At 33.8% G+C, this 16,845-nt stretch overlaps 2 protein-coding genes across 6 annotated transcripts in view; one reads left to right on the top strand and one right to left on the bottom strand.

Annotated features, from left to right (window-relative positions):
* The window catches only part of LOC136841653 (zinc finger C3HC-type protein 1-like), a 132,865-nt gene extending 124,957 nt beyond the window's left edge, over positions 1–7,908 (top strand). Inside the window, exon 8 of one of the 2 annotated variants that reach the window (XM_067108795.1) lies at positions 6,802–7,908. Coding sequence is in view for 1 of the 2 variants with exons in the window: in XM_067108794.1 (XP_066964895.1) it covers positions 6,802–6,815 (14 nt within the window). In the remaining variant the exon portion in view is untranslated. The remainder of the gene's footprint in view (positions 1–6,801) is intronic. The other variant, XM_067108794.1, reaches the window with a different exon arrangement.
* bsk (mitogen-activated protein kinase dJNK) overlaps positions 95–16,845 on the bottom strand; it is a 493,348-nt gene continuing 476,597 nt past the window's right edge. For all 4 annotated transcript variants that reach the window (XM_067108797.1, XM_067108798.1, XM_067108799.1 and 1 more), the window contains 2 exons: positions 5,551–5,675; positions 95–4,475 (listed from right to left, as the gene is read on the bottom strand). In XM_067108797.1, coding sequence (XP_066964898.1) covers positions 4,242–4,475; positions 5,551–5,675 — 359 coding nt within the window. In that variant the 3' untranslated portion in view covers positions 95–4,241. The remainder of the gene's footprint in view (positions 4,476–5,550; positions 5,676–16,845) is intronic.

The following is a 16,845-nucleotide window of genomic DNA, read 5'->3' on the forward strand; positions in this document are numbered from 1 at the left end:
GATGAATATAAATGCACCTTGATAAAGCCAAAAGCAATGCAAGGAAATGGTTTGTAAGTAATAAAATAGGTAAGTAGGTAACAAAGTCAAATAATAAGTTGATAATTTTTTATTTATTTGCACTACTGGGGTTGCTTTATATATACAAAAGGTTAATGATTTGTCCGTACTAAGCACAAATGTCTTGAAGTTAAACAGGTGTAGCAGGTGGAACTGCATTTTCCCATGAATAACCTAACTAGGGAAATAATTACCAGGGTCTTCAGTACAGGCCAGGTTGATAGATGGATTATTCTTAGAATGTAGTGCTTGTATAACAAACAAGAGAAGCAACAGTAAGTGAGGTACAGGACAACTGGTAATCATAATGATCAAGTAGGATAAATGATATTAGAAGGTGGATGATCACCTATGATAGTCACTATACCTTTTCCAAGACCTCGCTTCTTTCACAAAGCACTCTTAAGCCAAAGGATTATCATTTATTAATATCATTTAGGTGTATCCATAGGGAAAGACAGGCCTACAGACATAAACTTAACACCAATTAGTATCCTCCTCAGTAGTGTGATACTAACTACTCTGTACAATATTTTATCATTCAACCTCGTGAACATCATTCAGCTATTCACACAAGCACGACCTTGCATACAAAACATGCACGCACTCACATACACCAAGAAATATGAGAGCTGTGGGTGGAGGTGGGTAACAAGTGGTGGCCTTTGTCAACACCTAATGGGATGATTTGGAAACACTGTATATTCCTAAAACCTACAAGAAATACACAGGGTGTTATCCATCCTGTCTTGAGCACTAAGGTAAGAATTGGACAGGTATTTGTTATGCCTGCCATCCAGTGGCCAGTTCCACACCCATAGCATGAACCTTTCCTATATTATAATTAATGTATTTGAAGAGATTTTCAATACACCTGCATGCACCCTCAAATTCAGAAATGATAAAGGTTCTCAGGTAATAAGAAAAAAAAAATTAAGAGTCCAACAAACATTCAACCAACCCTGGGTAAATGGAACACCTATAGGGCAGTGCCTACACTTAGCACTCCTTTTCTTTTTTCTTTTGTACATATTGTTACTAAATATACTAAAAGAATTCTACTATAGTCTAGAGTGACCTAGCCAACATTTCAAGTTTTACTAAACGATATGTTCCAGTAGCTCAGGGCAGGCTGCACATGCATCTACAGGTGAGGTGGCCTCCAGACATAGCATATAAAAACAGAAAACCTAACAGTGGCCAGCACATGAGCTTTCAACAAACAAAACCTGGAATGTACAAAGGAAGTTGGTTTGAAGCCAGCTTAATCCCATCTTGTGTCATGAATGATTATTTTATATTTATAAGCACAGAAGTCAGGTTAAAATATTCATCAGCATAGGGCTGAATTCAAACCACATCACATTGCCTACAACAACAATTACATTACTTTCATGTATAACTGAAAGACAAAATATTCACTTCTTCCAAAACACAACACACTATAGATAATATCACTCTTGCTACCATTTCCCTAATTTTCCAAGGATGACAAAGAAATACAAAATTAGTTCATAATAGACAGAGTAATATTACCTGGTGAGCACCAGTGGTCACATGGGCCACCCCTTCCTTTGTCTCTTCTGAAGATCCCTATTTAGTCCATCAAATGATCCGTTGTCAAGAATTGAAACTCCTTAGCTAATTATAATATCCTAATGAAAAAATTTAAACAGATCTTTATCATTTAAAAATACATTTGTTGTGTTTCACAGTTTCCAAGACAGCTACTGTTTTGGAAGTACAAAAAAGTGTAATTTTGATTCATGTTTACAATCAATATTAAATCAACATCATTACATGGCACAAAAATGCAGAGGACTTTCTGTATCAAAATAATGAAGCACAGTTGTGCTAGCGATGGGAGTAATGTTGAATGAGTAGTAGTTATAATTCAGCATTACTGAAAATAAAAGAAAAAAGATATAACTACTATATTGCTCTAAAGATTTGAGGTTTACTGTAACTATGAGATATTATCATCTCCTAAATATCAAAGAGAAAACGTTTGTGAGTGAAATACTATCATGTCATCCACTGTAGGACTACAGCTACCCTTATGTAAATTAGACATTTATAAAATTTACTAGTTTTATATATATATTTATATATATAGACCGGTATATGTAAGCTACAATTAAAATTAAATCCAAATCATTTATGAACAATTTCAACACAATGATCATGCAAGATGTTATTAAAAAATAATATACAAGTTTATGCAATCACTTTCATGAACAAATCTTTAACTTTTCAAAAAGTACTCTTACAAGTTTAAGGGTACTTTCAGTAAGAGACATGCTATACAGGATTTGTTGGACTCATTAAGCGTTTCCATGATGAGGGGGACGTGTGAGATGGTGAAACACTGGATCTTTACAAGCTACCAGGAGGGCTCGGGAAAAGTTTCTACCAAACTGATGTTCAATACAGGTGTTTGAATGTAATGCTCGTAACTTCTCAATGTGTTTGTGGTGGGGCCCCGTTAACTAATCCTCCTGGATTTGCTATGGACTTGGAGTTCAAGAATTATTATAACGCAAGAGAACCAAAAATTTCCTTTTAAAAGAAAGAACCCCCTGCTACTGTCAGCATTGCAAAAATGATAGCAAGCCGAGCCATCCATATGCCTGCGAGCCGAGTGTCACCTCTGCAAGCTGAGTGGTGGACGGACTTGAGCCATTCCAGTAAGAGGCACAACTCTGGGCCATTCACCACCAGATTTAAGATACTGAACTCTCATATCCTCCAAGTTTCTTGTTAATTTCCTAGGAAGGAATTAATGTGAAGAGTACAATTAACAATAAATAACCAGTCTTACAAAATACTTCACTGAAATTAATATACAAGCCTGGAGTTTTGTCCCTTACTGGTCGTTCTCATCCATCTCAAAACGTTACGTTTATATGTTACTGATGTGTGGAGAAAGAGAGAGAGAGAGAGAGATGAGACTCTGCAAATTCACTGGCAGAGTTTGGGACGCCATATTCTGCCTAAATATGAAATGGTGTGTAATGGATTATAAAGGCTGAAAACAATGAAATCATTTCACCATACACTTCATCTGACAAAACAAGTTTGGTCTGTACATTAATACAAACTTGACAACTGTACATTTGTAGGTTGCTTGCTTATGAGACCCTTGGAAGAACTGGTATGCTAAAAAGGATTAAAATGAAAAAAAGGTTTCTTTTTATCACATGAAAAATTGTAGTTATTACTATATAACCTTGCTAACACATGCCAAACATACAGATCTCCTTGCACATCTTTCCACAATATTAGTAAATGAGGTTTTGCTATCTCTTTCATTGAGAATCAACTGCTATATCAATATTTGATATGATTCATTTTCCCTTAGCAGCCACAAGCTAAGCTTCCCTCTAAATGAAAGCTTTTGCAACATATTTTCTGTTGATTAACTTTAGTTCATGTGAAAAAGCATAAAATTTTTAGGGAAAATATTGACCTAAGCAGAGCAAGTCTTGACTGATGAGCTCCTGCAGCAATTAACACAGATCAGGGTAATAGTCAATTTGCAAACTATTTTGAGTCACAGAGTGGTTACATTTAAAGACAAGTCCTCTCAGATGTTGATGAGACATGAAGCAGGAAAATATCTACAGCTTACAGTACCTAAATTGCATATTTTGTCTATATCATCACGGTTTGAATGGTGAGTTTCAAACTCTGGATGCATGCATTCACACACTCACTCTTACAACACAAAATGGACACAGAAGATGGTGTGGACTACACAGAATGATGTGCCTCTGCCAAGAAGCACAAGAGATAGTTATCAGAAATGTTATGTAACAGCACAAATTCAGCTACTGTACAGTAACGTGAAGTATGGACCTGCTATGCCCAGTCTTATCACCAGTCACAATTTTATGCATGTGACAGTTACCCCTAACAGGTGATGCACACGCACCTGCACAATGATACCCTTAAAAGTGACCTTCTGAGGAACACTGTTCCATATTTTTCACTGCTCAAAATTCCTTATTTCCATCTTAGTACCAGTACATGGTCACTTTTCAACCACTAAATCAATCTCTTGCTTGACACCAGTGTCCTGCTGGTAGCTTGAGTGAGTGGTGTGCAACAGAGGAAAAGGCTGGGGTGGTTGAGGGGGCAGGTATGGGGCGGAGGGACTGCTAAGAAGATTCAGGGCAGCCCTATCTATGATTGGGACGATGTTGGTCCTGGTCCCCATCAGCAGCAGCATTGGTAGCTGCAGCAGGTGGAGCATGAGAATGGGTAGTAGTTGCTCCTCGTGCTCCAGCCCCAGCACCCCCCGGCGTATTGTGCCCCATTTCATAGTCCATTACTTCCTTATAAATGAGTTCTTTCCATTGATCTACTGTGTGCTCACGGTCATCTACACTGTGGTCATACGGTCCCGGCGCCGGCTGAAATATTTTAAACAACTAAATAAATCTTTACATTACACAAAAAGGTATTCTGTTTTGTTTCAAACTGAAACCAAAGGTATTTGTTTTGTTTCAAACTGAAACAAAAGGTATTCTGCTTTGTTTCAAACTGAAACAAAAGGTACTCTTGTTTTTGTTTCAAACTGAAATAAAAGGTACTCTGTCTTGTTGTTTCAGACTGAAACAAAACAGAATAGTACTTATTTTGAGTAAACTAAAAAGATGATCAACTCAACTGGAAAGGGATATACATTAACCATTTCAGTTTTAGAGTAACCAGTCTTTAAAAAAAAAATAAGCAATTAAAATCAAAAGATATGTGGATAAAACGGGTAATAGCAAAAGTTTGAAGACCAATACAAGATTAGAAACTGACCATTACCTTCAGAATTAAAATACTCTGATCAAATTCTACAAAATAGAACTGGTGATGCTTGTCTGGAAATATTTAGTAATGAGTACATAATACATGTATTTCCAAAAACCTTAAAGAAGCCAAAATCAATAACAATTGTAACGACAAAATTAAAGAAATATATAATTTCTGTCGTTTGAATCTATCAATCGAGAAACCACCCTTTTTATGCTTGAACTGAAAAAGGCCATTATAAGCATGCTTATAGATTTAACAATTAATAACGGATATTTTCAAAAATTGAACATGAAAATTTTTGGTATTAAAACATCCATAAAAAATATGGTTGCATATAAATATATCCAGGGATTTCTGTGCATGCTGTAAGGGATGCCTGTTGCTTTAATCTTTACTGCTAAGTTTTGATGGAATTTAAAATGCAATCTGTTTCAGGTAATCACTTTCAACTTTTTAGGATCGACACATTTGTTTGCATATGAATTTAAATAATTTACTATTTTCTAAATAATTTTAAAATTTTCTTTAAAGTGTAATATATACATATAAAAAATAAAAGGTCATATTATTGAAATAACTAACATTTTAAAAAAATATCTATTTTGTAAGGCACCTCCTTCAAAACATCTTTCTTAGTAAAACCTCACAAATACCAAGTACAGCACAATTAATAGTACTTACAGCATTAACTTCAGTTTCATCATACCAAACATTAATATACGGATGCATTAAAGCGTCATCCACACTTATCCTTCGCTCTGGATCAATCACTAACATCCTAGATAACAGGTCTCGAGCTTGACTCGCTGAAAGAAACGGTACAAAAAAATTGTCTGTAATTTAAATTTTAACAAAATTTACTTTTAACAATATCCAATGCATGTTTACCTCTTAAAAAAAATTTATTTGGAAAAAGGCTATATTCAACAAAAGCTGGCAATTGTAATAAGGCTAAATATATATTGTTATCAAATGAAAAAGCATGCCAATTACAAAAAATGCTAGTGGTGATTAAATACCTCTCAAAAATGATTAAAACTGTCATAATAAATACACCAAAAAATTCTGGTACTTCGGTAAGTAAAACTATAATTAGTATAAACTCCTCCTACTTACCTTGTCAGGTGGATGTGGTTCTATTAATCAGTTAGAGGCTGTCTACAACACAACCCGCATTTTAAGGGAATGTGTAACATCATACAAAACGTTGCTTTATGAATACAAAACCCAAGTTCAATTTTATGTCCTCCATCATATGCAATTTTCTCTTTTTTCCCATTGAAGTGTGAACACTGTTCATGTGGGCATACAACATTAAAATTAGCTAATACATTCATATCTAATAGTTGATCTGATTATATGAAAAAAAATATTAGTATTCCATGAATATTTAGGATTCTCCCTTTCATTTCTGCAAGTAGAAAGCTAACCAGCAATGATATTTGCAAGTGGCAAGAAAGGTTGATCACTCGGAAAAGCTTTAACCTGCAGTACCTGGTAAAAAGTCAGTCTAAATGCATTTAAATCCTTAGCTGTTTTAAATGTTTGTGTATCATATATGATTGGTATAAAGTGTTCTTTAATAAATGTGGTATATTCTTTCTTCCCCCTCCTTTCCCTGTTTCCTCAACCACATTTATCTACCTTTGCAAGAGCGCTGCTGTCAACAAGAGGGTTGCTGGAGGTGGAAGGGTAACAGTATACATAGTGCTATTACAGTATATATGTATAATGTACAGCAGAAAAGATACACTGAATATGTGAAGACGCTGGTTGAGTAATCACAAAACTTGAAATTCTAACAGACAACACTTGAAGTGTGTGTGCACCCATGATTTATTTGTCTCCTTTTAATTTTTTTTAAGTTTAAAGTATATTTTTTGCTAATTGTTTGATAAATGTCATTTTTCTCATTTCTAGCTTCTTTTTCAGTCTCACCAGATTAGGGCCTTTAACATAATCTCCTTCACTGTATGGAACAGTTACAGGACAGATCATAGAAACATTAGTGCTAAGAACACAAAGGAAGAGAAGATGAAGAGACAAAGGTATTAACAAAAGGAGGGCATGATAATACACCTAGAAAATGCACATTAAAAGCAGCAATCCCAACAGGATTCGTCTGAGAAGAGAAATGAACTGTATTTGATGGCATGTAAGACATACTTTAAGAAAAAAATGGCTAGAAAATTTCCTGGTCTTATATGCACAAGTGAGGCTGTAGGCTCATGGTAACTCAGACATACACACTGTAAGCTCATTCACCCTGGATGTTCTGCACTTCTTAAGCTGACTCCACTATATTATTTATACTTGAAGACTGTTGCTATATTATTATTATTATCATCATTATTATTCTCAATACTGTACCATTATTATAAATACCAGTACTGTAAAAGGAATGTTTTTCAGTACCAGCTGATTCATTATTATACATATATGCATTATGCCTCATACTCCTATCAAAAATCAATTGAAATCACAGAAGTAAGAAACATACCCACAACTGAAATTAAATAAATAGTTGAAGAATCTCCAGATAAACATAATATTAAGGCCACAGAGATACATTATCATTATAAGAAGCATAAATAACCATACATTATAAGAAGCACAAATAATCATACATGTGCAAACATATGAGAACTGTCGTACATTCAACAAGACTTGCCTAAATTATGGCTTGTCTTAATAATTTATTACTATTTCCTATAATTAACAGCTACTTAATATTTCATGCAAAAACAACTGGAATGAGAAACAAATGTTTGCCTGTATTAGATGCTGTGACTACACGTTTATTAAAAGTTGTGTTACAGTTGCCAACAGGTTAAAATCTTGCTATTCTCAATGGTAACTTCCCAAAGTAAAAATAAAATAAATTTGTATTCATCCTTCACACAATGTGTACCCCTAAATTTAAGCTGCATGTTGTAGCTGTGGCTGATGAATAGACTGTCACGCAGGATGCAAGACATTTTGGAATAAACAACAGCATTTATGAATAAATGTAAGGTGAAAAAAAAAAAAAAAAGATATCTAAATTATGTCTCATTTAGCATTTAATGGAAATCATGTGTGATATTTAATTAGCTTATGATTTTTAGATAGTAAACATTAACAGAATGCACATAGCCCATGATTGCATTGTTCAAATTATATAAATATATATATATATATATATATATATATATATATATATATATATATATATATATATATATATATGTGTGTGTGTGTGATGACATAACTATTCATGCAATATTAGTGGGTACAGTAAGTAAAACAATAGTTTTATCAAAATTATTATTCTCTCTCTCTCTCTCTCTCTCTCTCTCTCTCTCTCTCTCTCTCTCTCTCTCTCTCTCTCTCTCTCTCTCTCTCTCTCTCTCTCTCTCTCTTATTGATGCTTTTACTAAAGTGGAGGGATGACTTTTAGGAAGAAAAATCATTTGTACATTTAAGGATAAGTTTCAGGAAGAAATCTTTCTTATATTTAAATGTATCGTTGTCAATAAGAAAAGTTTAGGAAATTTTTTTTATATCCCAAAGTTGAGCATTCTGCAAAGAAATGTTTCAAAATCAAGGGACTAAGAAAATACATATGGCTGCCAAGCCAAAGCCATCAAAAGATTATAAACGGAAGAAAAAGAAGGCTTTTAATCATGTCAAGAGAATCAGGCTGTTGATACTATAACAGAGTCCACCGAGCTTTGCAGATAAGCCCCGGCCACTGCACACCAGTGATTGGCTAGCTCTTGAAGGGGAAAATGACGTCACACTAGTTAACAGTCCAAATGATTACCAGTACGGATTTGACTCCGTTCGGTCATGTTGAGTTTTGTGCATGAATCCTGACACCACAGATTTGAGTTCCCAGAGTTGTGAAGTCTGCAACTGATATCTCGGATAAAAGATATATCAAGTTATATGTCATTATGAAGATCTTGGATCATTTTATCTGTGCATCTTTTTTTTTATTATGTGCAGCCTAAATACACAAGCATCTTGCTTTTTTTTTTTCTTTTAAACTGGTGCTGGCCTAAATAAGCGATCCCACTTAGACCACATTAATTGAAATGAGGCATAGACTTCTGCAGCCATGTCAAATGCTAATATCATTGAGAGATTAGGCCTACACATCAAATTCTTATATTTTGAGACAATGACAGGGCATGGGCCTACACGTCAATTTCTTATATTTTGAGGCAATGACAGGGCATGGGCCTACATGTCACTTCTTATATTTTGAGGCAATGACAGGGCATGGGCCTACACATCACTTATATTTTGAGGCAATGACAGGGCATGGGCCTACATGTCAGTTTATTATATTCTGAGGCAATAATACGGCATAGGCCTACACGTTAATTTCTTATATTCTGAGGCAATGACAGGGCACAATTTCTTATACTCTGAGGCAATGACAGGGCATAGGCCTACACATCAAATTCTTATATTTTGAGACATTGACATGGGATGGGCCTACAAGTCAATTTCTTGTCACAAATAGTTTTCTACCTGTATCTATTGGAAATAGAGTAGCTTTTAATTAATATAGTAGTTTCAAGTGGAATGTACACGTATAAGCAAGTGCACATACACATACATGCACGGATGGCCATAGTAATTGTAACGCCACTTATACCACAGAGAATAAAAGTAAAACTTGTGGGCACGTAGCCGATGGCCCACACAGATCATTCATAGGATTGTCTCAGCCTTACACACAACTGTCAAACTGCTCTCAATGAACTATATTGAATATATATTTACAAAAGGGATAACAAATTATATTACTGTGATGAGTAAATATAAGGCTGCTGTAGCATTTCTATGAAAACAAAGGCTATCATAAGATAATGTACTTCACGAAATAAAAAAAATAAATAAATGATAGCTGAAATAGCTACGTATGAGATGGTCCAAACCAGTCTACGAGTAGCCCATGATCCATTTGCTTTCCATTAAAACAAATTACTAAATTTCAATTCACAAGATTAAGCAAATAATTCTTTACACCAGTAATTTATGAATAGGTCTATATTTATTTTGCATGTTAGGTTACCATACGAAAATTATTCGAAGACACTACAAGCACCATAACAGCAGCAACAAAAACAAGAATAACCACAATAAAATGGCTGAATATAAGATAGGCCTATAATCCAAACGTCATAAAGAACATAGGACTTTTGGGTCTACATCCTTTTTTATGGTCCTGTTATGTCATGCCGAAAGGAGATAATGTCCTAAAGACAATTCTCAGCAAATTATATCAATTATGACTTGCATAGCCTATCATACTGTAACTTTAAGTTAAACACTGGCATATTCTGGTTTTGTATAGTGCAGTCAATGCTTATCATCCCCCCCGAGTGTGTAAACGATTGCAATGAAGTCGATTTTATGACTATTAAAAAGTAGTAAAATTTCCAGACATCAGTATGAAACACCAGTGTGCATAGCTCTGAGAAAATCTTTGAGTTAAATTTAGAATGGTGGACACGCTGGACAATATCAGACGGTAATTATCATTGTCCAGTGATTTAAGTGCACTGATTCAAACGCAGACATTCCCTGTGTCACCTCCATATTCAGGTGAACCTCATTTACGAAACACAACATTGATGCATCGCGGAACATTCCTGACTCAATTTTTTTTTTTTTTTTTTTTTAAGGGAGACATGTATTAAGATTTTATTTCAGGGGATAATATAACGTTCTTTTTGATAATCAGCATAACTTATTTTAGTTCGGTAAAACAACCATTGCAAAATAAATGAAGATGAAAAGAACCATAGATTAACCAACTTTTCGGAACCATTGCCAACCAAAATCAGCTTCAAGGAATGGTCGTGATGTAATCAGTGGGCAGGGCTTAGCTGCAAAGCAGTGGACTTTACTATAGGCTTGAGAACTGAATGTGTTAAAGAATGGCGACTCCTCTTATAATATCACAAGGCAATACTGTACTAATAGGTTTTAAACATAGTCATCCTAAACAATAATGAATTCTTAGTTGTTACAGTAAACCCCCCATACTCGTAGGGGATGCGTACCACACCCCCCTGCAAATAGCTAAAACCCGTGAATACTTAGAACCCTTCTAAAAACACTTAGAACTGCCTATTTTGATAGTTCAAACACACACATAACAAACTAAAAATGCTTATACAGGTATTATCCTACTTATGACGGGGTTAGATTCCAAATAAAAAACATCGTTTGTTGGAAAAAACCTAAGAAATACCAAAACGTATCTCGAACATAGCCTAGCATACACTAGGGCACTCGGTACCATGCAATGTATACATATATGGTAGCCTAGCCTACACTATAAAATATACTCTTTACATACACAGTATAGTAATTATTAATATCAGCTAATTCTGGAGGTTCATGCAAAGTGACTTATGATAATTGAATGCAAAGAGAAATTGAATAACAAACAAGAATTAGCTTAGCCTACACTATGGTATATTGTTTACATACACGGTAGCATAGCCTACATTATACTCTCCTCTATATTCACATATCGTATTATACACACATCAACATAACGAATATGCATCTTTTCCATGGATCTTTTAAAATGTTATGCCTTAACTCACTGTATCCAATAATATTGTATATATTCTTATATTGCTTTTGTATTATAAATTGCGATCATAGCGATCAATGTTTTAGTTTGGAAATGTTTACATGGCATTTATTCCATCGCATTTAACTCAGTTCTGAGCGCATTTCTTGCTTCTAGTTAGTGTAAATGTATCTCTAGATACTTTATTTATATGGGGCAAGGTTATTTTTCGTTATACGAAGTGTTTTTAAGTCGAAATATAGCTAAAATATGTCTCGTTGTAAAATTAATTCATCTATTATTTTCGTTAGTAGATGACGATGGCCGTTTGGGGGCGTTTGTTTTGTGTAAAAAAAAATTCAATATTCCGTTCGCTATTTTCACCTGATTTCATCATAATACAAGCTTTACGTATTTATCGTTTATCGGCGTAAAAATAACAGCAATGTGTTCTTTCATGCACAGTAGTTTTGATTAAAATACTTTCTCGCCCATTTTAATTACAATCAAGTTTAATCCATGTTGCCGATGCACGATAATTTGCAGTATAGTCATCAGCAGCCTGAACATTGTTTTCTAAGCTTCAGCTACAACTTGCAGCTTAAATTTAGCAGTATATTTCCTTGCTGATCTTTCATCCATAACAAATAAGGGTATAATGTAAAAATATATCAGTCCTATTCTACTTAACGTCAATTGTGCCATAACGTACGGTAATTGTTTACTACCGTACGATGGTTGAAATACCAGGTAAAAGGCTTTTGTTATCCGATTCGGTTATAAGCAAAACAACAGTTTCTTGGTCGGTTGTTTATGGCTGTACGCATTTACTAACAATACTTTAATCATTCTCTTCTACTTTTTTAGCTAGAAGATGGGGGTAAAGAGATGGAGGAAAAGTTGTCTATTGTAATTTGGTCTCTCACTGCCTGATAATGCTGCTGCCTGCGCCCGGCAAAATTTAAAAACATTTTACAAATAATATTGTGGTACAGTATTGGTATTAACTGCTTACCCCATTGCAAAATCGAATTATCGTAACTCGAGCATTACCTGAGTATTTTAATAGTTTTATCACAAAAAGTGCATTTAGTCATGAAAATGAGATGAAAATAACAGTGTTTAGTGAATATTTCTCAGTGAAAAAATACCACGAATTGGCGAATTTTCCGCAAATAATTGGTAGATACGTTCCAAAGAGAAATCCGTAAATACGTGTCCGCGAATCGTGAGAACATGAATCCGGGGGGTTTACTTATACCACTTAGTATGACTTCTGGGGTGATCTGTAGATTTGCAATTGTTCCTATGTGAAGGCAGCTTTTCGTTTGTAAACTGCTTCACGATGGATATCTCACATGGTTCCTCAAAACTTGTAAATATATTTATATAGGTAAAATCTTCAAGGTTAACCATGATAAAGCACTAAAGCTTTCAGGTGATTTTTAACCCTTAAGGGACGGCATAATTTATCAATGTGCAGCACCCCAGACCAGGGAAACTTTGAGGTTGGCAAAATAAAAAAAAAATCACATCAATGGAAAGAGAATGACTTGTACATTCACACTATATAAATAAAAAAATTCCAAAAAATTTTCCCTACCTTCCACGAGAAGTTGAAAATGACTATTTACAACCCCTTGTGGAGCCTCATTTACAAGACAATCATAAATTTTACCAACTTATGTTTTTTCTCATAAATAAATTTATTGTATTTTGTAAAATAATTATTACTGCTCACACAATATCAAAACAGATAAGAAATAAAAGCAGTAACAAATTTTTGGCATATTTGTTGTAAAATATTCACGTAAAATTACAAGAAGGAAGATTCAGTAGCTTTTTTTACTTTTACATGCTTTTTTTATTATTTCTTTGCAATTTTCTTTGTAAAATTACATTTACAACCGACATACTATCGTAAAAGACAAAAACAAAAAACAACAGCAACCCCTTCGTATATTTACAAGCAAATTTACAAAAAGACTCGTGTGAGAGAGAGAGAGAGAGAGAGAGAGAGAGATGCAGTACTTTCCCCCTTGAAGTCACAAGCATTACTGATACTGCCCTAACTCTCACGTCTGTATAAAAGTTGCCATTAGTGAATTTATAGGCACCTTTGTTTGGAATCATTATTACCATAACATTGGTGCGTAATTCTGCTTCACACTGAAGCTCAATCCGTTCCTTAAGGGTTAATTACTGTAATTTTTTTTATTAGCACTGTATTATTCTATGGGGTTCATGCACATTTTGGAAATTTCTGGATATCAACTTTCTACTATTGTGTGTATATATACATATATACATACATACATACATTATATATATATATATATATATATATATATATATATATATATATATATATATATATATATATATATATATATATATATATATATATATATATACTGTATATATATATATATATATATATATATATATATATATATATATATATATGTATATATATATATATATATATATATATATATATATATATATATATATATATATATATATATATATATATATATATATAATATTTTTACACGATACATACGATGTTTGCAGTTCCTGTTATTTACCTAAGCATTCCTCCTGCCACCCAAGTGGGTATTAAAAGCAGGCATAAATATTATATATTTTTCACAAGTTTTCCATACCTTTTCTTTACCCCTACTTTCTCTTCTCTTTGTATGAAATTTGCCAGTGATACTGTGACTGTATTTGATGGGGGAGACTGAGTATCCTACTCTTAAACAGATTTTAACCCACTACCTGGTCCAGGTCTGTAAGCATTCATGAATTTTTTTTTTACTTATGATTTTGTTAATTACTTACTGGGTTGTTCAATACTTCTTTAGTAAATATAATATACTTCTTACCCCTTTACTTATGCACTTTATATTTTCTTACTTTCCTCTTTACAGTATGTGTTTACATTAAAAGTTGAAAGCGTTTAATGCTTAAACTTAAGAATCCTGTTTTTAAGATTTTGTCCTGGACTATTCCTTTTACTGTTTGACTGGCATTTTTACTGCATAAATAACCCAGCTATCTTAAAAGTTTACAAAAAACTGCATGTCCATACAAAAATTTTTTTTTAAATTATATACAGTACACAGATACAGTACATAATAAATACATATACAGTATACTAGCTGACCAACCTGGTGCTGCCTGGGAAAACTCTGAAGGACTCGGAATAATTCTCCCGCACCTCCTTGTGCTGACTGCACATTAACTGTCCCTTTTATCCAAATATTACTGTGCTGACTGTCCCATCTATCCAGATATTAGTGTAGTAACTGTCCCATTTATCCAGGTATTACTGTGGTGACTGTCCCTTTTATCCAGGTATTACTGTGGTGACTGTCCCGTTTATCCAGGTATCACTGTACATACTGTCCCCTTCACCCAGATATTACTGCAGTGACTGTAGGTATTACTGTGCTGACTGTCCATTTTATCCAGACATTACTGTGGTGACTGTCTCATTTATCCAGACATTACTGTGCAGTCTGTCCCTTTTATCCAGGTATTACTATCCTGACTGTCCCATTTATCCAGGTTTTACTATGCTGACTGTCTATTCTATTCAGGTATTACTGTGGTGACTGTCCAATTTATCCAGACATAAGTATGGTGACTATTCCCCGGGTATTACTGTGCTGAATGTCTCTTTTATCCAGCTAATAATGTGGTTACTGCCCATTTGATCCAGATATTACTGTGGTGATTATCCCATTTATCCCCACTAAACCTAAACACCCCCTACTTAACTGAGATACCCCCATTAAACCTAAGGACACCCCCACTAAACCTAAACACCCCCCATTAAAACTAAACACTCCCCAACTAAACCTAAACACACCCCTTGCTAAACCTAAATATATCCCCACTAAACCTAAAGGCAAACCATGATACAGAATTATTAATCACAGGAAAGAAAAGCATTTTAATAATATATTTCTAAGGCATCCAGTAAATGAAATGAGATAAAGTATGATAAACCCACAGAGTTTATTTACCACGTTAGTTACTAAGTCTATGGGTAGCACTAGCCCCGTTTCAGGGAAAGGGGATGGGGGAAAGGGAAAGGGAAGGGAGTATGGGTTTGAAACCTACCCTGTTATCTAAGTTGGGTCGAATGATGGCCACGTGCCATATTTTGTCTAGATCGATCAAGCGGTTCAGATTTCTATAGTGCACAAAGTTACAAACATTCACTTTTATAGTGCACAAAGTTACAAACATTCACTTTTATATATATACACACATACATACATATATATACATATACATACATACATACATACATTACACACACACATGTGGTTGCAATAAATTTTATATTGGACAATCAGCAAAAACTGCTGAGAAATGGAGTTTACAACTTTAGTATCACTACTGATCAAAGAAACAGTGCCATTAGTAAACAAGCTAGAGAATGTACTTATCCAATTCAGTGGTCTTAAGCAAGAATCTTGTTCAGAAACAATAATTTTATAGAAAGAAATCTAATAGAAATGGCGTGTATTCAATATAGTGAAAATAATAACTTTAATGGCAGTGTAGGTTTATTCAAGACAGACCTGCTCTTTCTACATATCATGAAAAACCAGTACAAATTATCTAATATATTGACTTAGGTATTCACTTAATTACCTGTTTAGCCACATAAGACTATTAACCTTTTCTGTTGGATGAACTATGTACTAGACGATTTATATTTTATATTATCCTGTAACAGTTGTAAGCACCGTTAACCATTTTTACTTGTTTATGTTTCATCTAAGTTTTGAAGTCAAATGTAAACTTACGTCCGGTATATATTTTTCTTAAACTGGTTAGTCAGTAAAGTTCCCCAGAAGAGGCCTGATGGAAGGCAAAACTGTTGGAACAAATTAAGAACGCCATTTCCTTTTTCCTCTGGTTCCTCCTTCGTTTTCATTGTGGAGTACATCGACATATTTTATCTTAAGTGACACACACATATATATATATATATATATATATATATATATATATATATATATATATATATATATATATATATATATATATATATATATGAATTAATATTACAAGTGTAAAGTTCATAATAGTGATTATAAAGTGTGAACATCTATATTATTAATAACTTTTTCTATTACAATGTAAAATTACTCCAACATATTTCATATAACTTTGCCAAATATTTCAGTTAAAGTTTTTCATAATTCTTCAAGACTACAGTATATACTAAAAGTACAGTACTATACAGTACAACAACAAACTGAATTATTATAAGTTTACATTATCTGTAGGGCTTTGTTGTTTATCCACAGTATACTGTATTTATGAAATCCTGTTTAATAACTGTTGCTCCTAGTTACAAAGCTGGT

Source organism: Macrobrachium rosenbergii, chromosome 9, assembly GCF_040412425.1.
Source record: "Macrobrachium rosenbergii isolate ZJJX-2024 chromosome 9, ASM4041242v1, whole genome shotgun sequence".
In the NCBI taxonomy this organism is placed as follows: Eukaryota; Metazoa; Arthropoda; class Malacostraca; order Decapoda; family Palaemonidae; genus Macrobrachium; species Macrobrachium rosenbergii.